This window comes from Mus musculus, chromosome 16 (assembly GCF_000001635.26).
Source record: "Mus musculus strain C57BL/6J chromosome 16, GRCm38.p6 C57BL/6J".
Lineage (NCBI taxonomy): Eukaryota > Metazoa > Chordata > Mammalia > Rodentia > Muridae > Mus > Mus musculus.
This window is the reverse complement of record NC_000082.6, coordinates 92,299,095-92,322,895: the sequence shown is the minus strand read 5'-3', so window position 1 is coordinate 92,322,895 and position 23,801 is coordinate 92,299,095. Positions and strand designations below refer to the sequence as shown.

Sequence of the window (23,801 nt, the reverse complement as noted above, 5' to 3'; positions counted from 1 at the left end):
TGCCAAGACTAAATAACAGCAGAGAGCGGGATGCATCCTGGGAGTTTCCCCCACCCTCTCTTCCTCCAGGTAACCGTTGTCAGTGTTTGCTGTGTGGAAATATAATCAAATGTGCACGCTGTTCAAACACAAAACACAGCATGCGGATTCCCCTGCACTTCTAGACGAGTTTCTCATGTCCGTGACCTCTCACAGGAGAACAGGAGGCGCCATCCATCGACACTGGCATCACCACAAGGCCGCTCTCCTTGCAGCCTCGGCCGGTCAGGTCCCTCCAGGCAGGAGAGGGAACTATGGCCCCACCACCACTCCCAAGCACTCTGGGGACTATGGGACCGTCACGGCTTCTGAGCACTCTGGCTACAGAGTCTGTATCTACATCAAATCTCATCTGAAAACTGTTTTAGACTGCTAAAGAAATGTCTCCAGAGAAGATGGCCACAAGACACAAACTGGAAGCTGCTGTCTGTGGCCTCTGGAGAGGATGTCTGGTAACCGCACACTTCGTGTGAACTTGGCTATGGTGATAGCCTGGGTTTGCCTGAGTCCCAAGAAAGCCCTGGTCCATCAGGGTAAAGGGAGGAGATTCCCAGTTATTCGACAGAGAAGCAAAGAACCAGGCAAATCATTTTGGCTGCACTGCCATTCGGAAGATCCACTTAGGCGCATCTGTGAACTACCTTTAGCTTTGATTAAAGGGGAAACAATACAAAGGAAATTAAAGTGATAAAGAGGAGAGAAAGTGAAGCAAACTGCCATTTTCTCCAAGTATCAAATGGAAACGCTACTCAGTATGGTGCGCGACTGTAATCCCAGAACTTAAATGGCTTAGGCAGGGGGATCGCTCAAGCCAAATACTGAGCCACTCAGGGTTACAGAGCAAGATGTGGTCTCAAGAAATTATAGCAAATCAGATGTTTTTCAGATAATGTACTGAATCATCTCCATTAACGGCAGTCCCTCTGAGGGACAGGCACATAGCCTGCCTCTTTTACTCTCTGCCACATCAGATTTCCCTTCAGCTGCCTGTAAACCATTCAACCATTTCCTTCAACATTCGTCATATTTCCCTTCAACCGTTGCTGTAAAGGTAGACAGGCAGGTGGCACAGTTTACACATGTGCACAGACACCCCACAACACACACACCCCAGGCCTTCCTAAACACATCATGAATATCCCCCGGCACACTGCACAATGTCTGATTCACGGAAGGTACACAGTAAATACCTTGGAAATAAATAGATGGGTAGAATATCCATCCATCTCCATAGTCCAAATGAAAAGGAACCAGAAACCTGACCACCATAAAAAGATCGGTTCTAGGAGTGACACTGGGTGGCGTTTTCTGTGGTGAAGAGTTCTGAGCACGTGCCTCATGCTGTTCTGCCCCTGACACGTAGCTATGGTACAGCGTGAGATGTCCCTTTGTGAGGTCATCCTTCTCCCCCTCCCAGAACTCCCCAGATGGGAAAATGTGAGCCACTCAGGGAGCCCCATGGCTCGCTTCACAAACTGTCTTCTGAAAAACATCTTTACCAGAAGTCAGTTTGACAGCGCCAAGAGGAGACAGTGCCTTCAGTATCTCAACGCTCTGAGATCGCTGCAACACAATGGATACAAGACCGTGTATTTTGGGGAAACTGAGATCCCAGAAACTCTTGTCACTGGGGAGGACTTTAGTGACAGCTATTACATTCACACACCATCGTGGTGTATCCTACACGCTGGGGGCAGTCAAGGATGGGTGCCTTGGAAATATCGCATGTTCCTGAGAAATGACCTGTGCATCAAGAAGGAAGACAGCCTGTTCTTGGAGTTCTGTGATGTTGTGAAGAGGGCCTATGGCAAGTGTGCCATCGTGGTCAAAGGGAGAAGGCAGCAAGATGAGATGAAGCCAAAGACAGACAAGGAGGGGGAGGCCAAGGCCTATGTCCCAACAAGCATTAATTTAACAAGCATTGCGTGTTCCCCGGGAGTGGCCAAGTCCTACGGCCATGAACTCATCTCTCTGCCTCCCTACTATAATTATCTGAACCCCTTAGACTCAGCCTGGTCTTCCATGAAATGGTTTATCATAAACAACCGGAAGGAGTTTTGTCTGCAGTCTGTTGACAATGTCTACACTTATCGATACATACTCTTCAGTGACTTAATAAGCAAAGGGATTGAAAAGGTTAACCTGACCAAGTGGAAGGCCATAACCAACAAGGTGCGCAGGTGGGAGAACTATTATCTTGCCAAGTTTTCTTAAGGGTGTCTGTTCCACAAAGCCCTGAGCTGTATGCTCTTTGCTGCTAACTGTGGAGTCTGATTCTGACTCACCATCACCAAAACCACACTCTAGGGGTGACCTTGAGGGATTACTGCCTCAACGGGGAGGTTCTTGAGGGCTACCAGCAAAGTCCTGGGGTTGACAGAGGCTCCATTAAAGTTTGTTGATAAGTACAGGGTATCAACTCTCATCTTGTGATGGCTACCCTGAGGACCACGTTTATGGGAGTTATTGGGAAGACTCTAGCACAGTGGAGGGTACTGGCGGGCAGGATTAAAGGATGTGTGATCAAAATTTAGGTCTAAGAAGAAAAGAGAACATCAACAACAAAAAAGAACACTCTGAATTAAATACTAAGCCAATAAACTTCAGGTTAAATAATCCACAAGCATCCGCCTTGCCATGAGCAAGAGACACGTGCATACAGTGGTCCAGCCGGGGCTATCCCTCTGGGAGGTAGTGGTGGTGAGAGGCAACTGCGAGGTAGTCAAACCGCTCCATATGTCCAAGGCAAATGGGTGGGGCCAAAAGGGAGCCATGGAGACATCAAAGGTTCAAGGGGTCTTAGGTCAAGTGGGGGATGGGAGGACGATGGAACCCACATATCCAACCTGCAAGAATCCCATCCGGAGAGTCCAAAGGCTGCCACTGCGTCTATCTCAGGCCTCTGAGCTGAGCTACTGCAGTTGGCACAACACCCTGCTCAAGCCCCAGGGGGCGCTGTGGGCCGGAAGGGTCTGTGCTTGCACGTCTGCTACAGGAAAAGCCCGGCGCCTGTGAAACCGACCACAAAGCGCCTTTTTCCTTATGTATGCTCAAGCAATAACTTCACAACAGAAGTAGTTACTCTGAGGTGCATAAAATGACAACCTACACAGGAAAATATGGACAGCCACGAGGCAGGAGCAGAAAGGGCACAAGAACTCTACTTGGTCTTCAGTTTTGCTGAACCTAGAAAAAAAAAAAAAGCTCTAAAGACAAGTCTGTAAAAAACTAGCGTATGAAGATGTCCACCAGCTCCCGGCGGATTTGACTGTGGGTGGAGTTGCGAAGCCAGGCCGCTGCCAAATGCAGACTGCTCCATATTCCAATCTTGTCCTCCTCTTCTCTGGAATCTTCCTGTGTTATTCAGAAAGAGGCCGTGGGATGAACAGAGCCACCTGGAGCGTTAATGCTCTTCAGGAGTAAGCGGTGGGTTCTGCAGTTTTCTCAAGTTGGAGAAAAGGGGATTTAACACACATCTTATCTAAAGGGTGCCGCACCCCAAACTGCCTATCACTTGGACCTACAAAGTTCACCTGTTGCAGATCCAACTCTTACACCGTGCTGTGTGAGCTGGTGGCTGCCGTATCAAAGGATTGCACATTTGGTGGCTGGAAGCAGCAATCCACTCTTTGCTATGCTGGCTATCGGGAGTCAGACATCAGTCTCACTGATGTGAATCAAGCTGTAAGCAGCATGGCTGTACTGCCGGGGGCTCTAGGGAAGGCTGCCACAAGTGTCTCCCAGGTTCTGATGGCCCACTTACCCTTGGCTAGAGTCATCTGCTGTCCAAGAAGCAGAACCTGATGAATAGGTTCCACAGGGCTCTGGTCTAGCCAGGAATGCCGGAAGTGTTAAAGGCCCTAGAAGAGAAGTGAGGAGGTTTGGGAGGCCTGCGCAGGACAGGTAGCAGAGGTCTCTTCCTGTGAATGGTCAGCTACGGCAGCATCGATAGCAACAGCCACAGTGGCAGCACCAGTGGCAGGTGCCACAGGGTCGGCAGCGTGAACCTGGCCAGCTAGGCAGGTCCAAGGTCTAGCGATGAATGTTTCCCAAGTGTGACAGCTCAGTAAAAACAGTCTCGGATGATCCTCGGTGAAATGTCTTGTGTGCTTTATTCCACGTGAGCGGGGACTTTATAAACATTGAGGAGTGGGGTAGGATTTAGGGGTAAGTGTCTCCTGTTGGCTCGGTTTGAGGTGCTGCTGATGCTCTATCTGCATGGAGAGGGACAGGTCCTTTCCTTACCTGACTGCCATGGTCCTCTCAGTGGGGTGTCATGGTTACACGTTTCAGAGCAGGTACAGGAGTGGATGGGGGGAGGCTTGACTCCTTCTGATCTCAAGTTCCTGAGATTCTGGGGTCTGAGCTCACCCAACCCTCCCGGTTCTCCTGTCATTTGCCCTACAGGCCAGCAGCCTCAGCACCTTCCTCTCCTCTGAGTCCACACTCCCGTCTTTGTACTGACAGTCTGTATGCCGTTATCCTTACATCCTACCATCCTTAACTGGACCACATTATGCAGAGACTCTCTTCCTTATAAGAGAAGCCCTGGGCTCTAGGCGTCAGAACCGGAATGGCTCTTAGGTCAACCACTGCTGAGAAGCTGTGAATGACATCTCACTCTGCCCACTGAAGTACAGCATTTCCCTTTGCCAATTTGGGTGGACTTTTCTCTACTTCACACGTGCTCTGAGATCTAAATTCCTTGAGGGCACTTGGTATGATCAGTATTTAAGTCTCCTTGGTCTCTTCAGCTGTCACTGCGCAGACCCAGGTGTGACATGCCTGAGTTTGGGGGTGTTGAGTGCAGCTCGCCCTTTGATTGTACAGATGGCTGACTTGGCACTTCTGTGGCCGTGAGAGGACACTGTGACCGTGACAATAACAAAAACATTTAATTGGGGGCTGGCTCATAGTTCAGAGGTTCAGACCATTGTTGTCATGGCGGGAAGCACGGCAGCATGCAGGCAGACACACACGGTACAGGAGAGTAGCTGAGAGTTCTACCTCTGGATCCACAGGCAGCAGGAAGAGAGAGTGACACTGGGCCTGGCTTGGGCTTCTAAAACTCAAAGCCCATCCCTAGCAACACACTTCCTCCAGCAAAGCCACACCTACTCCAAGAAGGCCACATCTTCCAATATCATCACTCCCTATGAGCCTATGGGGCTGCAGGATGAGAATCTTGGATTCTGATGCCAGCTCTCTGGTCTCTCGTTATGTATATGCCTAAATGACCCAGTTACTCATTTAATTGCACAATTTAATTAACCTGATCCTCACAACAGCTGCCATGTAGGAGTGACTGGATCTGCATTATACAGATGTGGAAACCTGGGGTGCAAAGCACCTGTGTGGGCTGCTGCTGTGCACAGGGCAGCTAAGACTCAAACGCAGTTCGCAGCTGAGGTGCCACCCACACTGCCTTGTTCGTCACGTGTCCGAGGTAACCCTGCCAGGCAGCTGCTACCCTCAGTTTCCCCATTTGACAGACAAGGAAAGCTGAGAGGTGAATCAAGGTCCGCAGGTTGTCAGTTTGTAAGGACAAGCTTGTGCTCACAACAGCCATGCTTAGCTTGCTTCCTTCTCTCGTTTATGTCTTGTAAGAAAGTCAGTGTGGTAGCACCCAGCAGACTGGCCAGTGTCAGCTATGCACTGCAACAAGAGTGTATTTCAGCACAAGTGGAGGGGAGGCAGGACACCCTATAAAGCATCGTGAGTGTGCAGAGCAGGATAAACAGTAACGGCATATCAATTGGGTATTAGATGACCAGGAAGGAGTGACTAGATGACTAGCAGGAGTGATTCTCATCTAGAAGTAAAACAGGGTTTGGAGCCCCGTTGCTTTGAAGCTTTGGGTAATGACAAGGAAAGCAAGCAAGAGGAAGTTCACTGTAACTGGTGCTCTGGCGGGGCCACACGATATGCAGTTTGGTTTTGCAGCACTAGCACGAGTGTGGAACGAGGCTTTATGGCACACAGACACTTCAGCAGAAAGTCACAGGGCACACTGAGCTTGGAAGCCAGTGGCCCCTGCTGGAATCCTGCTAGTGATGAGGCCTTGAGTGAGCTGCCTTGCTTCCCTGAGCCCAGAGTAGCTCATCAGGACAACAGGTTGAAGGCCTTAAAATGGAGTCACATGTGCTAAAACCACCACATATGCCCGGCCCTTACTGAGAGCATAGAATGAAGCCTGTGTCAAGGCTGAGAGCAATGCAGATGTCCTCAGTTAAACTGATGTCACCACAGTCATTGCCTCTTTATCATCTGAGGAGCAGACTTTGTTCCCTGGCACTCACGGCCATCTGCAGCAGGCTGGGGGATTCACGTACTTGTCCTTGTGGGGGCGGGGCAGCCAGGCTGGAGAACAACTGGAGGCTGGAGGCTTTCTGGGAAGAAGCAAGTGAAAGGAAGGGTAGACATTGTCATGGACCAGTGCAGGGTTGAGCAAAATCACTGCAGACGAGTGCTCTGGAGTAGCCTCTGTGGTGTTGGAGGTGTTAGTCTCTCTGGCCTTTCTGCATCCAGCTACTATACTCTTCCCAAGGGCCAGGGGAGATGTCTGTGGTCTAAAAATGATGCTTTCTTAGAACCAACATGAATGTGGATTAGATGTAAATCACCTCCGCCCTGTGATGTGGTACCTGGTCCCCAGCTGTGGCACTGTTTGGGGAAGTTGTAGGAAGCAAAGAGGCTCATTGTGGGGAATATGTTGAGGGCTACACCCCTGCCCTGGCCTGCCTCCAGTCCTTCCTCCACTGCTGGTGCTGACATTTGGGCAAGCTCCTGTCACCAACGGAGGGAGTGCTGTCCTAGCATGATGCCCTGAGCCCAAGCAAACCCTTCTTATAGTGTTGCTCCTGGAAGGCACTTCGTCCTAGCATGAGAAAAGTAAGGGGCATTCTATGCGAACAGAATCCTTGTCCTTTGGCTCTGCCCAACCCAGCTAGACAATCACACAAGCGGTGCACACTCCTCTCATGGGTGAATGATTTTCTCCCACATGGCAATTACTCTTTCCATACTCAGCAAGGCCAGGTTCAGACAACTACTATGCTCAGGGCAGTGACTTTTATGCTCATTTTATAAACACAGACGAGGCTGGGTTGGCGACTGACACCTAGATAGATACACACACCACCTGTGGTAGAAAGCTGAGACCAGGATGTATCCAGCCTTTGTTACTGTGTGGCTGCTTCCTGTTCCTGTCCTTTATCCCCTCCCTCACCTGTTTCACCTCTTTCCTAACACTCAGTAAGAGAGAAAGAAGGATAGAGGGGAAAGAGGAGTCAGGAAAATCCCTGGACCTAATTCCTTTTGTTTCTTCTTTGACCACTAATATACTGCAACCAACCTTTCTAAATGACCAGCAACCTTCCACCTTGCCTCTTGGGGTCCTAGCGTTTACATCCCCTCTGAAAAGTTCCCAGAATTCCAAATATCATGAAATCACAGAAACTATCTGCAGCTGGCAAAACCACGCCTCTGCTAGAGCACGAGGCAAATCATAGTCAGCCGCTTCGGAGAATCTGAGGGAGCCCTACATCCCCACACCCGGGATTAACATGAAAGCATGTTATAATATAACTTTTAAAAAGAAACCAAAATTCCAGAGCTGTCACTACCCCAGAATCCAAGACTTTCTACCAGGGAGCCCTGTGCCCATCTCTTCTTGGCTCCTCACACCAGGTGGCATTAGGTTGGGCCAGGAGTCCACAGAGATGTCATCAGACTGTCAGGCACTAAAGTTAGAAGTGCATGTGATGGGGGCTGGAGAGATGGGTCAGCGGTTAAGAGCACCGGCTGCTCTTCCAGAGGTCCTGAGTTCAAATCCCAGCAACCACATGGTGGCTCACAACCATCTGTAAATGGATCTGATGCCCTCTGCTGGGGTGTCTGAAGACAGCTACAGTGTACTCACATATAATAAATGAAGAAGAAAGAAAAAGAAAGAAGTGCACGTGGTGGACCTCAGGCACCAGGGCCCAGGGCCCTAGCTTTGTTGGGGGCACAAAGGTCTTTTCATCACAGATCACTAAGGGAAACTCCCCAACAATAAACTCAGAAGCTATGACAGCCGTTTAATGCTGGCCTCTAGTCTGACCTGTGGAGACCAGGTGTTCTCTGGCCCTTTCCCTCTCTTCCTTTCATCTTGGGCTTTGCAGGGTCAGGGGTGTGTGTGAGATTAACAGGGGGCTGCCTGAGGGATGCTGGGGACTTCTCATGGGGGAGCATGGTGACATCTTACGGACACCCAGGGGTAACTGTGCTATTTCCTCACTGCGCCCAGCTGCGGACTCTGGCTGTGGGCTGCACCATCCTGTCTGCCTACTAACTTCTAGCCACTGCTTCCACAACTATTTAAAATACAGCTCCCCACCCCCAGGGTTCATTTACTGACGGCACCAGTGGGTGATCGGCCATCTCCCTCTAGTGGCAGAAGAGTGCACTTGCACAGTAAAAGAAGCATCCTGTTCTCAGGAAAGCACTGGGTTGAGCCCAGCCCTTGGGTCATCTGTATAGTGATGGGCATGGTGGGAGGTGGGGTCCCCGGCCTTGAGTCTGAGGTTCGGCATGCTCAGAGCTGGCTGTGTCCTAACTCTGCAAAGTGAGTAGCAGACAAAGGTTTGAGAAGGGGTGGGGCCACTGGCAGGAGGCGGCACGGAGGGCTTAACTGAGACTTGAGACTTGCTTATAGTCCAGGGTCAGGTGTGAGCACCATCTAAGCAGAGCCAGAGGACCCAAAGCCTTGGCCTCTTCTCATCTCTGCTCCAGGCCAGCCCCAGGCCAGAGTGGGGTCGTCGGAGAGGAAGTGGCTCCCGGGCAAAGGCTGGAGCACCCTCCTTGCGGGATAGGGAGTTCCAGGGAACACAGCCTTTCACCTGTTTGACATCTGCCCTCTGTGAGCTGAGGACCATTCTGTACTTGAATCCCTGATGCTATGTGAACCCTCCCCTGGTTCCCACACAATGGTTGGGACCATCCAGCAATCATAGTTAAAATTTTAATATAAGCAATTTCTTTAAAGTTCATGTTCTACCCAGTGGGCAAGGGTGGCAGACAAGCTACACACTCCCGAAAACTTTCTGTGTGGCCATCTGCAGTGGGCCCCAGCACTTCCCAGCACGCCAGGGCTGGTTCCTGCCTCTTAAGGTGAGAAAGTTAAGCCTCTAAGCACCTTGGTCTCTTAGGTACTGAGCTAGGAAGCTCACCATTGTTTCCTCTCAGATGGGAAAGCATCAGGCTGGTCCAGAAGTAGCTAGTAGCCCAGGCTAGCCTATGACTATCGGCAGTCCTCCAATCTCAGCCTCCTAGGATTACAGATGTGAGCCACCATGCCTCTACAAGACTGATAGCTATGAGTTCTTTCTAGACTGAGCTACTGTGATATTCCATGGCTCTCACCCTCCCTTCAGGAACCCTCCTAGGCTGGCACAGGGTCCAGCCTTCTTGGTTCTGTCATAGACAAGGACACAGCTTCCCTGATGTTACACAGTCAACATGGAAACAAGCTACGCATGAAGAAGCATGCTGGCAAGTGGGGACACGCTGGCCGAGGCTTCTACTGATGCCCCCTTTGCTGAGGACTGTCCCCTACAGCAGTGTTACCGTTGATGTGGGCATGCACATGCACCCTGAATTTTATCATAACTCCACAACCAGAATGTGGCAGAGAAAGGAAGGCTTGAAAAAGTGTTCTCATAGCGTGTTCTGTGTTGGGGATGGGGTGGGGATGGAGGGGAGGGGAGGTAGATAGGAAGGGGGAGAGGGAGGGAAGGCGGGATGGAGAGAGGGAGAGAGAATGCAGACAGCAGTTAAGAATAATGTACTTTATTTCAGTAAACAAAATACTGGTTCTTCTAAAAACATATAAAAATCCACTCTGTCAATCATTTAAGTTAAAGGTCTAGGCCAGAGTGCGGTCCTCTTCTGTGACGTCTTTGTTCTCTCTTCTCTGCTGGAGTCCACCCAAGCTGACATTTAAGTAGGAAAATCTAGAAAGGAAGGGAGACCACAGCAGTAAGGCTAGCGCTGGATAGAAAGGCTCGGGCTTTGCATGCTCCACACCAACTGTGCTTGTGCTCTGAGACGCCAGGGGAGGCTACTGGGCCTGACCTACTAACCGGTGCATCTGGGTTTCCTCCTTTAGTGCAGGCTCTGGACAAGCTGCTAGCCTGACAGACAGGCTAGCTCCCGGGTCAGTTCTACGTGGCTGTGTGCACACTCACGCTTGTGGCCCTGGCTCAATGAAAGCGTGGACATAACAGGCACCGATGAGCTCACACATGATCTTCCCACCCTCCTCTCAGCTGACAGGCATCCTCTGCCTGCATCATAAACCTAGCGGACCCTTCAGCTCAGCTGTCTGCCCTGCTAATCACCTGAAACTGCTAATCACCCCTCCTCCAACTGAGGCTAAGCACTTCCTCCAACTGAGGCTAAGCACTTCCTGGTGGTTTTTGGTTTCCCATCAATAAGACAAATTTTGAAAGGCAAGACTCCACGGTGGTAAGTTACTCTGCCTGGTAAGTTAGTCTGAGGGCCAGCGAGTGGCAGCAAGCATGGATGAGTGGCATACAACAGTGCTCCTATGGTCTCCGTATTGCACGTTTTGGAGGTGGCACAATTGGGGAGTGAGTAAGGTGGTTCGGTTCCCAGATCTGTTCTCTACTGTTCTTTCAGCCTGACATCACCTTGGGGAGTTGTCAGGAGGGCTGAGGCATGACATGCACGGTGAAACGCTTGCCCCAGTCTCGCTGTCACCAAGGAGCCTACTTTACTCGACAGCCCGAGGGAGCTCCGGCTTTCAGAAGCATGGCATCAGGTGGGCAGTGCCGTGACGCCAGAGGCGGTTCCCACGGTGACCTGGAGCTGAGCAGACTATATAAAAATCACCTGTGGGATTTTCAAAGCACCGGCTGCCCAGACTGAACGGTGGACCCAGTGCCCTTTCCTGAGGCTGGGGCCTGGGAAGCTGTGCTCTTAACAAGCAACCCAGGAATCCACACAGCCGAGTATAGAAATTCTGATGTTCAGCTGGGTTCTGGAACCAGAATCTAGAATCTGAAATCCTTGCTCACCATATTTGAATCCTGATACTAAGAAAGGCTCGGAGTTCAGCTTGATACTTTGAAATTCGCACACACAAGTAAATAATCAGGCGTATCTGTGGCAAGGCCTTAAGAAAAGCTCCCAGGGCCCTTGAGTCCTCCACCCCACCCCATGCACACAGAGAGGCACCAGATGCAGTAATACACAAGCCCCAAGCTTGGGCAGGAGCTGCCAGAAAGGGCTGGCTAGGAACACAGGGGCATAAAGGTCTCCGTGATGCAGAAATGCCAAGGGAGCCCAGGGAGAGGACTGGAGACATGGGCAGGTGAGGGAGCACGGTGAGAGGACTGGAGATGTGGGCAGGTGAGGGAGCACGGGGAGAGGACTGGAGACGTGGGCAGGTGAGGGAGTCCGGGGAGAGGACTGGAGATGTGGGCAGGTGAGGTTTGGCCAGATGATGAACAGATTGGAAGGGATCATTTGCCAACAGGGAGCCAGACATCATCCTGAAGATAGCAGGGCTCCTTAATTTGACCTGTCTCCATCTCCTCCTCCACCAAACGTGCATGTCTTAGTACATGGGCTTTTCTGGCCTGTAGCTGGAGTCAGGGTCCTAAGCCAACCCCTCCCACTAAGAAGCACAACAGGCTCGGCGCAGAGGACTGATACTCTAAATGGTCAGAGCGGGGCTGAGGCTCTGGCTTTGCACCCTGGCTGCAGTGCCCATGTGCCCTCTTGCAGCGCCTCAGACCAAGGATGCAGAGATCTCAGGGCACCACACCCTTGGTTGGGCACTGAAGCCCTCTGGAGAGGTTTTGTTTGCAAAGCCCAGTACCTCTAATGTCTCTTCAGCTCGCTTTCTTCTCTGACTGCTTCCTCTTCTCTGCTTGCAGTTTTCCTTCCAGGCTTCTCCTTTGGTACATTTTCACGCCCGCAAAGGCCAGGCACAGGATCAGGGTTTTTGCCGCCAGGATATACAGCAGCAGGGGCACGTGTTCAAGAACCTCAAGGAGAAAGACACAGGCTGATTGCTCTAGCAGTGATGTGGAGTCTCGGTTCCTTCCTTTTGCAAATGTTACCGAGCACCTACAATGTTTCAAGCTGAGGCTAGACTCCTGGACCACAATGGTGTCCTAGTTAGCTTAACTGACAACTTGATACAATCTATAATCATCTGAGAGGAAAGTCTAGATTGGAGATGTCAGGAGCCATCTAGTATAGGCTAAGGCTAGCAGGTGGCCTTCCTGGAGGTGGCCCACCATTTTTGCATGGTCTGTGATGGGTGAGCTCAATGGCAAGGCCCAGAGAAACTTCACCTCAGGATTGCTTCTTGCAGCTGCTCTGCCTTCCCTGTCATCATTAAATTAACAGAGTAGTTTCTTGGCATTGTCTCACCCTATTGATCAGATTTCCGGCAGATCAACATAAGGATAAACTTTCATGAATTAATGCTATTTAGATGAATTAATGATTCTATAGACTTCTTGATTTGATTCAAATTTTAGGAAGTTTTAAAAGAAGGTCTTAGTCACTTTGCTAGAAAGATGTAATAAAGTTAGAATCAAGCACGGAATGTACCCACCCGTCATAATAGTAAGTGAAGGCTGCATAATAAGAAATACAATGAGTTTTCATCGTCACACTAAAAAGAGAAATAAACTTGGGACAGATTGTGTGTAAGGAAAAACGTTTCAGTCCAAGGATAAAGCCACAGGTGTGCACTATGATAAGGCAAGGCCATGAAAAAACTGTGGCTTTGAACTTATAATGAGCATATTATTATGAAACACTGCCTTGAACTTAATATCAACATCCCTCTGTAACTCCCATTTTATGATAACATTTTATCTTTGAGGTAATTTTCTAAGGAACTTTTTGTCTAAGGAGGTATAAAAAGACCAGAGGAAAGAGATACAGTTGTTGATTAAATGGTTTGGCTTGGGGAGCTCTGCCCCATCCATCCATCCATCCATCTAACCATCTATCCATCCATCCAAAGTGTATATGTCTGTTTGTCTATATGTACATGTATAGGTACATGTGTGTATGCATGTAAGCATGCGCAAACACTTGTTGTTTGTGACAGACAATCAATGGCCAGAGTGTGTCTGTGCAGTGTATAAAGCATCTTAATTCTTTTCTTTTCCTTCCTCTCTGGTTCACAAAGAGTTAACCAGCCTAGCCAGAGAGGCTTCTGGCTGCCTGGACAGAGAGGGGAGTGATGGCGATACATTTTTTTAATTAAATGCCCCCGCTGCTAGGCAACAGTGTTAATCACCCAAGCCAGCGTTTTTTAACCACAGAATAAGCAAGAAAGTTTTTAGGATGTTTTCAGAAGTTATCAGCAAACACTAAGTATAGAGAGCTAGAAGGCCAGAAACCATCAGTCTTTAAATCTACCTCTACGTCTGACACTGGGTCCCACTTCAAACCCTTCCAGGCTGGGCTGGCTCCCAGCAGAAGCAGCTGCCTAGACCAGACTGGCCTGTGGGTGTGTCCATGGGGGACTGTCTGCATTTATTAATTGGTGTAGGAGGGCTCAGCCTATTGCGGGTGGCACCATTCCCAGGTAGGCAGCCCTGAGATATATATGCTAATGTAAGGGGCTGAAGAAACGGCCAGGGTTAGAATGAAACCAGTCCCCAGCTCCTGATTCCAATTTATACACATTTGTGTCCCTCCAATTGTATCTAAACCTTTAGTGACTGTCTCTTCCATGTTGCAGATGGAGCAGCAGTTGCTATATCCAGGAAAGTCTGTGTGCCCTGTGTTTTCTGTGGACTGTCTCCTTGCGTCTGCACCCAGCCCCATGGAGGGGACAGACAGTCCTGACTGAACAGATGAGGACTCTAACTACGGAGAGGTGGCTAACTGGTGAGGAGAAAGCAAGACGTACCAGACTCTCCATCGCTGAATTTCCCAGTAACACGTCTTGTCCTTCCACCTGAATCTGGTTTACAATTTCGTCCTGCAAGTCAGCTACAACTCAGCTGAACTCAGTACCTTAGAAACTATTAACTATTAGGAATGGCTATCTGAGGATTTCTGAGGAAGGTTGCCCTGTGGTAGAATAATAGAGTGAGGAAGAAGATATACTCTAGTTGTTTAATTTAACTAAGACGGTAACTATGTCCACTTTCACCCACTACTGAAGAGTGAGGATCACACAGCTTAGGTGCAGTGGAGGATCATAACGATGTCAGAACAAACGACATGATGGGCATGTATCCTGATGACAGGACCTGTCACGAGGCTGCTCCTGAGCGCTACTGGTCAAGCTTGACTCCACACTCACAATCTAGCTGATGGGGAATGTAAGCATTGCTATAAACCTCCTTACGTGCCCAGGCTGCCCAAGGCTGAGACTGCCTCAGATCTCGACAGGGTACTGTCTCATCCCCACTGATATATCCTGGGGTCCTCGCAAGATGCAGCTAATGTCACAGGCCTTGGTTCTCCATGGTACAAGCCTCAGTCAGCTTTAGCAGGGGCAGGGATGTGTTATCTAATCAGGAGGGTAGAGAACAAACTGAAAAGGAATTACAGCTGACAGACATGGCTAGGTGGTTCCATTATTTACTTTCTTAAGGGGACCAGAGAGGCAAGAGTTTCCAGGCCGGAGGGCAGGGGTGGGAGAGTGATGCCAGCAGAGGGCAGCAAAACTGAAGAACTAAAGAGTCTGCCCCACTCTGTGCCCCATCCGGGGCAGAAACTGGCTTCAGTTGGCCTCAATTTCTCGATCATCTCCTCTTATCCTTTGTTCTGGCTGGTTTTGTGTGTCAACACAGCTAGAGTTATCACAGGGAAAGGAGCTTCAGTTGAGGAAGTGCCTCCATGAGATACAACTGTAAAACATTTTCTCAATTAGTGATCAAGGGGGAAAGGCCCCTTGTGGGTGGGACCATCTCTGGGCTGGTAGTCTTGGTTCTATACGAGAGCAGGCCGAGCAAGCCAGGGGAAGCAAGCCAGTAAGAAACATCCCTCCATGGCCTCTGCATCAGCTCCTGCTTCCTGACCTGTTTGAGTTCCAGTCCTGACTTCCTGTGGTGATCAACAGCAGTGTGGAAGTGTAAGCTGAATAAACCCTTTCCTCCCCAACTTGCTTCTTGGTCATGATGTTTGTGCAGGCATAAAAACCCTGACTAAGACATCCTTTAAGCTCCTTTTATCTCTCAAAATATGCAGACCTGTAAGGGAGGAAATGACTACTGCTGGAACAGGTGAGATCAACTGTGTGTGAGTGCATGAGGTCATGTGTGCATGCATGTGTGTGCCTGTGTGCGAGTATGTATGTACATATGTTTATGTATGTGAGTGGGGGTATGTGCATTCATTCATATGAATGTGCATGCATGTGTGTGCACACTTGTATGTATATGTGTACACATGCTTATGTGTGTGAGTGGGTATATGTGTGTATGTGCTTTTGTGCACGTGTGCCTGTACATGTGTGTGTAAGTGTATGTGTGTGTTCAAACATGTATTCATGTGCATGAGTGTGTAACTGTATTATGTATTTGTTTATGTGCATGCGTGTACATGTGCACAATAGTGCAAGCATGCATGCGTGTGTGCACAATGCTCATGTGTGTGTGTGACTGCATATGTTATGTGTGCTGGTCCACATGCTTGTGCCTGCATGAGCATTGTTTTTCTTACTTGTCACTGAACATGGAGCTCAGCTCACGATTTCAGCTACACTGGCTGGCTAGCAAGCTCCTAGGATCTGCCTGATATCAGCTGCCCTGTGTAGTCAAGGCTAGCCCTGAACTCTCTCTCCACCTATCTGTACCTGGCTCTATCTCTACCTGATTCTTCCGTCTCTACTTCCCACCTTCTGGCATTATAGGTGTGCACCTGGCTAGTCAGCTGGTCTTTTAACCAACGCCCCCCACCTTACCTCTAGGCTTTCAGGCTTTTAAATGAATGAGCCCTGCCCTTTCCCTTGCTTTTACTGGCTAGTGGGCTATGTATGCTCTGCCTGCTCCCAACCTTGGTTCTGACAGCTAAATCTAACCAACAGTTTATAGGAATCTCTTTTATTCATTTCCCAAGCAGTTCAACTTGTCCTTGGTGCTCCTGTGGGTAATTTATGACTTTTGAAAGGTGGTTTCCATGAAAACTGAGTTGAATTCTTTGAGAGAATCAAGTGTGGCTAGGAAAAAACCCCCAATGCTCTCGGCAAACAGCTGGATGAAATGATGGATGAGGACCAGGAAAACTGGAAGGTCTGTAAGATCTCAGTCCACTTTCCTCACCTCAGGCTTGTGCATCAAAGTCATAAAGAGACACATGGAGGACGAAGTCTGAGAGCCAGTGCAGCGAGGTGGGATGCTAGCGCGGGCCTCTTCCAGGATATGGGACAGACTTGTGTCCTCACACAGCAGAAAGTGGGCTAGGCAGGTCTTTGGGGTCTGTTCTGTAAGGGCACTCAATGCTTTACTGACTTTTCTGTCACTGTGATAAAGCACCCGATAAGAGCCGATTTAGGAAGGAATATATTGTGGTTCCCACAACGGAGATAGGCCACCACAGGCTCTGGTCCCATGCGAGAGGGAGCCACACGGCCAGAGGTTCCACCTCTAAATTCCATCATACTGCCTCAGAAGTGCTACAACAGATTTGAGAGGCACTAGCATTCACCTGTTACATCGACTTCAAGGAAACAAAAGTGAGGACGGCTAAGGGCAGCTTTAAAGGCCTGATTTTTGCAGAACAGTGAGACAGTCTGAGGTTAGGGGAGGCATCCTCAGAGAAAGGCCCCGCCTTCCTCCGGCAGTCTGAAGAACAAATGCAAATTCACAAGTCTTACCCGTTGGAAACATTAAATGTGATTACCAAGGCATGGGTGTGAGTAGGGGCTATGGGGAGTAATGGACGTTCACAGGAGTGGGAAGAGATGATGAGAGCCAGGAGTGAGGACCATCAGATGCTATACAGATATGACATTGTTGGAGAACAGATTCAATTCACTAAAAACTATCACTCTGCTGTACAGAGTATCTACTCCACTGATGCAGAGTATCTACTCTATTGTTGCTCTTACCATCTTCAAGGCTATGATGTGTGTTAACCCCTGGTGGTGCCACCATGAACTGCAGTGAACCTTCAGAGAGTGGGGCCTTATGGGAGGTTCTCAGGTCACTGGAATTATGTCCGCAGAGGTTTAAGGGACTCTGGTCTATCCTTCCGCTTTGCTTACTGGGTTCTGAAGTGAGAAGTCTTACCTGCTTCTATTCTCCCCCAAATGCCATCTGCCACCCCACCCCCCCCACCACACATTTACAGCAAGGCTGGAATTTCCAGATCCCATGAACTCAGGTGTTCCCCTAGTGTGACAGATATTATATGTGGAAAAACAAAAAACAAAACAAAAACCAGACTATACTTTTAAAAACTATTCTCACCTTCCAGTTCATGGCGGGCCAGCTGTGATTCACTTCTGACCAATGTACCTGTTACACACAGGCATGAGAGGCAGCTGGAAAGCCGGACCCAAGGAGCTGGAAGTTCTGATCTAGGGAGAGAGAGACAGAACTTCAATACAGAGCCTGCAGGGTGGACCACAATAGGAAGCCACGTCTTTGATAGGGAGAGGCCTGTGAACAGAGAGCAAGTAGAGGAGGGGGGGGGGGGGCTCTGCACAGGTGACCCCGTTCCTTCCTCATGGCTCTCTGCAGCTCCCTGCTGAAGCATCTGTTCCCAACTGACTCCTCTGTGCTCTTAAAGCCCACACTCACCAATGCTCCTGACACGAGGACAAGCTAGTTTGGGGATTAAGGACCTTCTGGACACTAACTGTGCTTGTCCTGGCTGAAAATAAAAACAAACCAAAAACTATCTGGAGGGAAAGAATGACAGGAAAAAAAAGGTGGGGGGGGGGAGAAAAAATACAAAAACACAAAAAAACCTGTCCTGAGAGCTAGGGACAGTGCAGAGACAGCCAGAGAACAGACGCTCTGCACAGTCCTGTGTCTCATTAGCTATGGCACCTGCCTCCACAGCCAGGACACGGGTGATCTGGATGAAGCATCTGCACAGGACATTGGCAACCAGCTGGTGCCCTGCTAGTTCTGGAACCTGACTTTATAGGAAGTTGTCACAGCCTGACTCCACTGTCTGTGCTTAGATGAGCTTAGATGAGCTAAGCCAGTGAGTCTCCATTTTACTCCCTTTACTTTAAAGGGGGAACACATAGGGCATAAGGACTGTGCTCAGGGTCCTCTAGTGTGTGACCAGAATCCGAACCCACCTAGGACCAGAAGTCTCTGTTCCAAATGGGTGTCTCTGGGTTCTTGGTACTGTATTTAAAAAATTGAAGGTGGACACAGGTCAGAAAGTGACAAGGAATTTTGTTCAGAAGCACAGACGTGGTACAGGCCAGGTACTCTACAAGAGGCCAACAGGCACCTTAAGCTGGAGTGGACCAGCCTGTGGCTTCCTTTTGTGGGTTTAGGAGGGGGTAGAAGCTGACTGTTATCAGTGGGGTGTCCTTAAGTTCTAATCGATATGGGCTATGTAAGCTTTAGTTCGCATCCTTTCCCACGATGCATTTCAATTTAATCCTATCTGCTCCCAATTACACATAGCCAAAAGAGGGCAAGTAGGGATTTTTTTTTCCCTCCCTAACTGTTCATTTTAAGGTCACAGTTTGCCTTACTGTGCATGCACCCCAAACCAGTATATGTTGGATCTAGCCATGATGCCTAGTTTCAGGATATGTTTGGTCACCAAAAGGACTTACTGAGGGTCATTGCTAAGAAGCTACAGTTTGGAGTGCCCACAAGCCTCTGTTTAAAGAGGTGTGTGCATGCAGCTCCACATGGGTGTGGGGGAGATCCTGGCTTGCTTTACTGGGAAAGCACTGTGTAGCTCAATCAAGCAGACCCCCCAGGTTTCCCTTCCCCTTGCCTATCTTACATCCAGTCAGCCAGGTCTGGGAGCTTCAGCCTCAGCAAGTCACCTGGGTACAGATGGACTGCTTCAAACTCACTTCCTTCATAATAACTTAAGACTAGAATTAGAAATGCAACGGGAAATTCCACACACCTTTAGAATGGGTTTCCTTAAGTAAAGCTCATGGGAGATGGCGTAGAAAAACATTTCCAGTTGTAAAAGTATCTAATATATAAAATTCAGTTCTCAGTCTATTTCAAGGTTACAGAACTTTGAAAACCAGCTAGCTATTGGCACAAGATAACCAAGCTTTGCCTTTGACTTGTGCAAAGTCAGATAAACCAAGAAGTGTATAATCCAAAGCCCTATTTAAATGCGATAGCGGTGGTTGAAGGTGCCCACTACCTGCAAGTGTTTGCCTTTAAATAGCAGCAGATTCCAACCTATGTTGGAAAAATGAGCTCTTTGCATGTTATAACCTGCTGCTGGAATTTACACCTTGAACGTCTAGTAATCTTAGGGATTAGCCATACTGTATATTAAAACAAAATATTTTTTTTATTTTTATAATTCCTTCTTAATTGAGTTGTATACATATTATATGGTAGACGATTTAACTGTTTCCCACAAGTCACCTCTGTGAATTGATATGCCCAGGATACTGACTCCCAAGGTCAAGGGAAACAAATGGGCCCAAGATGCTGACAAGAGGAAATAAATGAAAGAAAATACCCCGGGGTCTGGAGGTCTGGCAAACACATTGCACTTAGCAGCAATGTGACCTTGGCCTCTCAAAGCCTCCTTCATCAGTAAATTCTCCTTCAGAAGTTGGCCAGTAATCGCTAAGAAGCATGAGTAACACACAGCAAGCATTATTGTCTTGATAATGTCTCTCCTTTGCTAATGGTCCTCAGATAACAAACAGCAATAGGGCAGGATGTAGTCTGGACAAGATGCCAGGCATGGGATAAAGAATAAGGGCAAGAAGAAGGAGGACAGGACTCTACTCCAGGTGGCAGTAAGGGCTGAGCATGTGACCTGGGAAAGCCATGTGGCTCCTGAGCCAAAGCGCTCTTGGGATATCAGCGTCCAAGGAGTAAGTCTCCCACTCTGGAATTCACAACTCTCTGCTCTGTCTAATGTCACAGGACATGATGCCAAAAAGACTAGCAATCTGAGTGTTAAGAGGTAAGATCTCTGAGAAGGAAGCAGGGGGCTGTGGGCGTGGCTGAGCCAGAGTGCTAACGCAAAGCTCTCGGTTCAGCCCAAGTAACTCACAACCCAACCTTGGTGGTACAAGCCTGTAACCCTAGCACTTGGGAGGTGGAGGTCAAGGGATGGGAGTTCAAGGTCATCTAAGGCTACAGAGAAAGACTGAGCTGGAGGCCAATCTCAGATGCACAGAATCCTGCCAAGGAAGGAGAAAGAGAAGAAAAAGAGAAGAGGAAGAGAAGGAGGAAAAAGTAAAAGCAAAGGGGAATCTGTACTGCTATGGAGTGGGTGGGGTGGGTAGAGGAGAGCGAAGGGCCCAGAGCAGCCAGGTTCATTTTCACCCACTACTTTAAATTTCAAGGCAGCTTGCAAGCTTTCTGCAAATGGGGATAACCAAGAAAGCTAAACATAGCAGTGAGCTGTCTGCTCTGATATCACGGACTCCTGGTGCCATTCAGAAGCAAGCAGCAGCTGGCAGCAGAGGGTGAGCCAAAGCCACTGGGGTAAGGACAGCTGGAGGCCATTAAAATATATGAAATGCAGGGAGCTGTCCAGGCTTAACCCTTAACGACAGAAAATAAAACTGTTTGTAGTTTTGATCTTTATTGCAAAGTATCCTGCCAGGTTTTATTCTAGAAACAAAGAAGACATTCACTCACTTTGATTATACCAATTTAAACGACGTGGACAATAGTCTGCTCACAAGCTCCGTGTGCTCCTTGGCGAGGCTAACAGAGTCGAGGGTGCACCTATCTCAGCATATAATGCACTCACCTATCCTAGCAGCTTGTGTCAACTGTCTGAAGCCGTTTTCACTCCCAGTCTCTACCCCTTTCACTCCAATTCCTCAGCCAACCATTTAAAGTATCGGTAGGTTCAAATCGCCATGACCCCTGGACCTCACTTAGCCCACTCAGCACAGGCCTTGGTTTTCAAGAAACCCAGAAGCACCTTATCCGGGTGGGTGGCCAGATTCCAAATTTCAAGGCTTTGGGGAGCCTGTGAGTTATGGTGCACTTCCCTACTAGATGAAACGACACGCCTTGTTTAAGCAACTTTGGCGCCTTTGCGATCTGGGGCACCACAGGATCAAACGGGGATTTGCTATCCCTGGATACTTGGGAGTGCCCAGTCCCAGGTTCTCGCCCCCAGGCATTGCCTCCACGGGGGTGGGGGGTGGGTAGAAGGCCAGGAGTTATCATCGCTCCCTTCCTGCGTCACCAAAACAAGGCGACAAGACTATTAGAGTTCCCAAGGGCTATGTAGCCGTAGGCAGCAAGTGTCATCATGGGAGAAACAAGAACGCGGGATGACCAAGGGATTCCCCAGAGCCCCAAAGACTCACACACTTACACTCAGGGCGGCGGGGCCTCCTCGCTTGCTGCTCACAAACCACGACTCCCACAATCCCGTCGTGAAAACTACAAGTCCCGAAATGCACCGCTCGGAACGGAAGCGCCATCTTGAAAGGCACCACTTGATACGCAGGCGCAGTGGCTTTAGGGCGCCCGCAGATTCGCTAGTATTAAGGAGCGTGTTTCTCCAAGCGCAGGCGCTATGGGCTTCAGGCCAGTTGCGCAGGAATCTGAGGCTACTGCAGAAATCCAAGTAGGAACCCTGAGGGTGGTCCGCAGGGGTTAGGGTTCGGCCTAGGACCCTTTGTTCATGTCCACTGGTCATTGACTCCTGTTCTATACAGCTGAAGACAATAGGTCCCAGGTTTTTTGTTTTGTTTTCCAGGCTTAGCATTCCTCCAAGGGGACAGACAAGAAGAATGCATCCCGGTTGAGATAACCGATAGATACCCAGATTTTAGGTTCCCAGTTTCATTTCTAGCCAGTGAATCCCCAAAGTGCCGGGTGGGGAGACGCAGACAGCAGCCCTGTCCAAGGCTCTGGAGAGGCAAAGTTCTCACCGAGACCTCCACCTCATCTCCCTCTTCTGTGGAGGGGGGAGCGGATGCCCGGTGCTGACACTAATTGCGGGGTGAATTCTTGGACCCAAGAAAGTTAGCTTCAGATCTCATCATGCCTCTTTGTGGAGATGAAGTTGAAAATGTTAGCGTGCAGAGGGTTTCACAGACCTGGTTGTGCTAACAAGAGAATATCACGTTGAGACTGTCGTTTAATTTAACTCTACAAGGCCTATAAAAGGACACACTATAATTGTAATATTTCACAAATGATGAAACGGAAACACAAAGGATTTTTTTTTCTTTCCCGAGGCTGAGGCCAGCTCGTGCCAGACCTGGGGCTCGCCATAAGTTGCGAGACTGGGATCAGCCCCTATCACCTGTTCCTTTTGCAATAGCTTTGAATCTGCACTGAAGTACTACTCAGATGTGTAGAACTAGCAGACTAAGCAGAAAGACTCTAAAGGGAACATGGATAGAAAAACAACAGCAACCCAGCTGTTTGACTTGGCATTTTCATTTAGAAAGCTTTGGTTGAAGTTGATACTGGAGGGAGAAGCTGGGGTAAATGGATCAACAACTGGATGCCCATCCAACTTGTTAGTTATCTCCTGTTAACACAACAAAATGCTTGACAGAAGCAGCTTAGGTTATCTAGACTAGGTGAGTAGAGTCCACAGCTGGGAGGAGAGTGATGGAGGCTTGACCTCTCTTGGTCTTCTCCTTCAGGTTCCATCCAGGATCCCAGCCCAGGGAATGGTGGCACCCATTTAGAATGTTTTCCCACCTCATGTAACCCAATCTATATAATTCCCACAGGCATTCCCAGAGGTGTGGCTGTTACCCTAGTCTAGATCCTGTGATGTTGCCCATATTAACTACCACATAAAGATGTAGCATTTCTCCTGTTCCCCCTAAGTAAAATTGACTGATTGATGTCCATGTTATAACTATATTTTCCAGTGAGGATGATAAAGTATGTTTAATGAAAGCCTGGATTTAACCACCTGTACGTTTTCCTGGAGAAACAGATAAGCCAAGGGGAAAATTACAAACTCTGGGAAAGGGTGTGTGTTTTGTGTTGTGTTGTGTGACGTGCAAGGGGCATGCCCAGCAGAGTCTTAATGTTTGTATTTCAAAGAGATATTTCTACATGCTAGAAGAATTATTCTTGCTGAGTCTCTGTGTTTGCATTTCTAAGAGACATTTCTTTAGATGGAAGAAGAATTATTCCTCAAAGAGAAAGAGAGAGGATTTTGTAATTGCAAGCTTTCTCACTGCTATAAAAGAGGGTTCCATAGCCTATTGGGCTCCTTTGGTTAGATTTTACAGTCAGCTCTTCCTGGTTTCTCAGGCAGGTACTTTAAGGGGCTGGATAACCATTTTGAGCTGTTAGAAAGATATATTAATGTTTATTCAAGTCTCTTAGGATATGAAGGTCAATGAAATAATTTGTACCAAGAGTATAGGATATTTACTGGCCAAAGTTGGAGCCTAGTCACGAAGGAGGCTCAGGGAACCTTGACTTGATTAAAAAGAAAAGTCATTACGAGGGTGGAAAACCTGGCTGGATACAGCCCCACACTAGGATCTCTGGGTCTGGGCTATCTAGGTTGACCATGCTGGTGTGCAACAGGATGTTAGGCTTCTGGCCTGAGGAAGGAAGCCACTCATAGCACATCTGCTCTTG

General features: G+C 48.7%; 2 protein-coding genes and 1 long non-coding RNA gene across 4 annotated transcripts; 2 read left to right on the top strand and 1 right to left on the bottom strand.

The window, feature by feature from the left end:
• The first annotated feature begins 1,454 nt into the window (after nt 1-1,454).
• Fam243 (family with sequence similarity 243) lies at nt 1,455-4,133 on the top strand. The gene has a single exon (NM_029252.2). It carries the CDS (start codon nt 1,498-1,500, stop codon nt 2,251-2,253), a length of 756 nt encoding a protein of 251 aa, NP_083528.1. The 5' UTR covers nt 1,455-1,497; the 3' UTR covers nt 2,254-4,133.
• Nucleotides 4,134-9,854: 5,721 nt separating this feature from the next.
• Smim11 (small integral membrane protein 11) lies at nt 9,855-21,655 on the bottom strand. 2 transcript variants are annotated; one of them, XM_030249260.1, is made up of 4 exons: nt 21,553-21,655; nt 17,499-17,603; nt 11,927-12,095; nt 9,855-10,034 (listed from the first exon to the last, which is right to left on the bottom strand). In XM_030249260.1, the coding sequence occupies exons 2-3, from the start codon at nt 17,508-17,510 to the stop codon at nt 11,940-11,942; spliced, it is 168 nt and encodes a 55-aa protein (XP_030105120.1). In that variant the 5' UTR covers nt 17,511-17,603; nt 21,553-21,655; the 3' UTR covers nt 9,855-10,034; nt 11,927-11,939. The 2 variants fall into 2 exon arrangements, with proteins under 2 accessions (XP_030105120.1, NP_620082.1); NM_138743.2 differs by having other exon boundaries at nt 17,499-17,608; nt 21,553-21,593.
• Nucleotides 10,430-14,180, top strand: 1700048M11Rik (RIKEN cDNA 1700048M11 gene). The gene is made up of 2 exons (NR_045300.1): nt 10,430-10,548; nt 13,817-14,180. It is a non-coding gene; the product is annotated as an RIKEN cDNA 1700048M11 gene (long non-coding RNA).
• Nucleotides 21,656-23,801: the final 2,146 nt, after the last annotated feature.

Bases quoted from the DNA above. Each gene is read 5' to 3' on its own strand.
- Fam243 (NM_029252.2), top strand. From the start codon at position 1,498: ATGGCTCGCTTCACAAACTGTCTTCTGAAAAACATCTTTACCAGAAGT.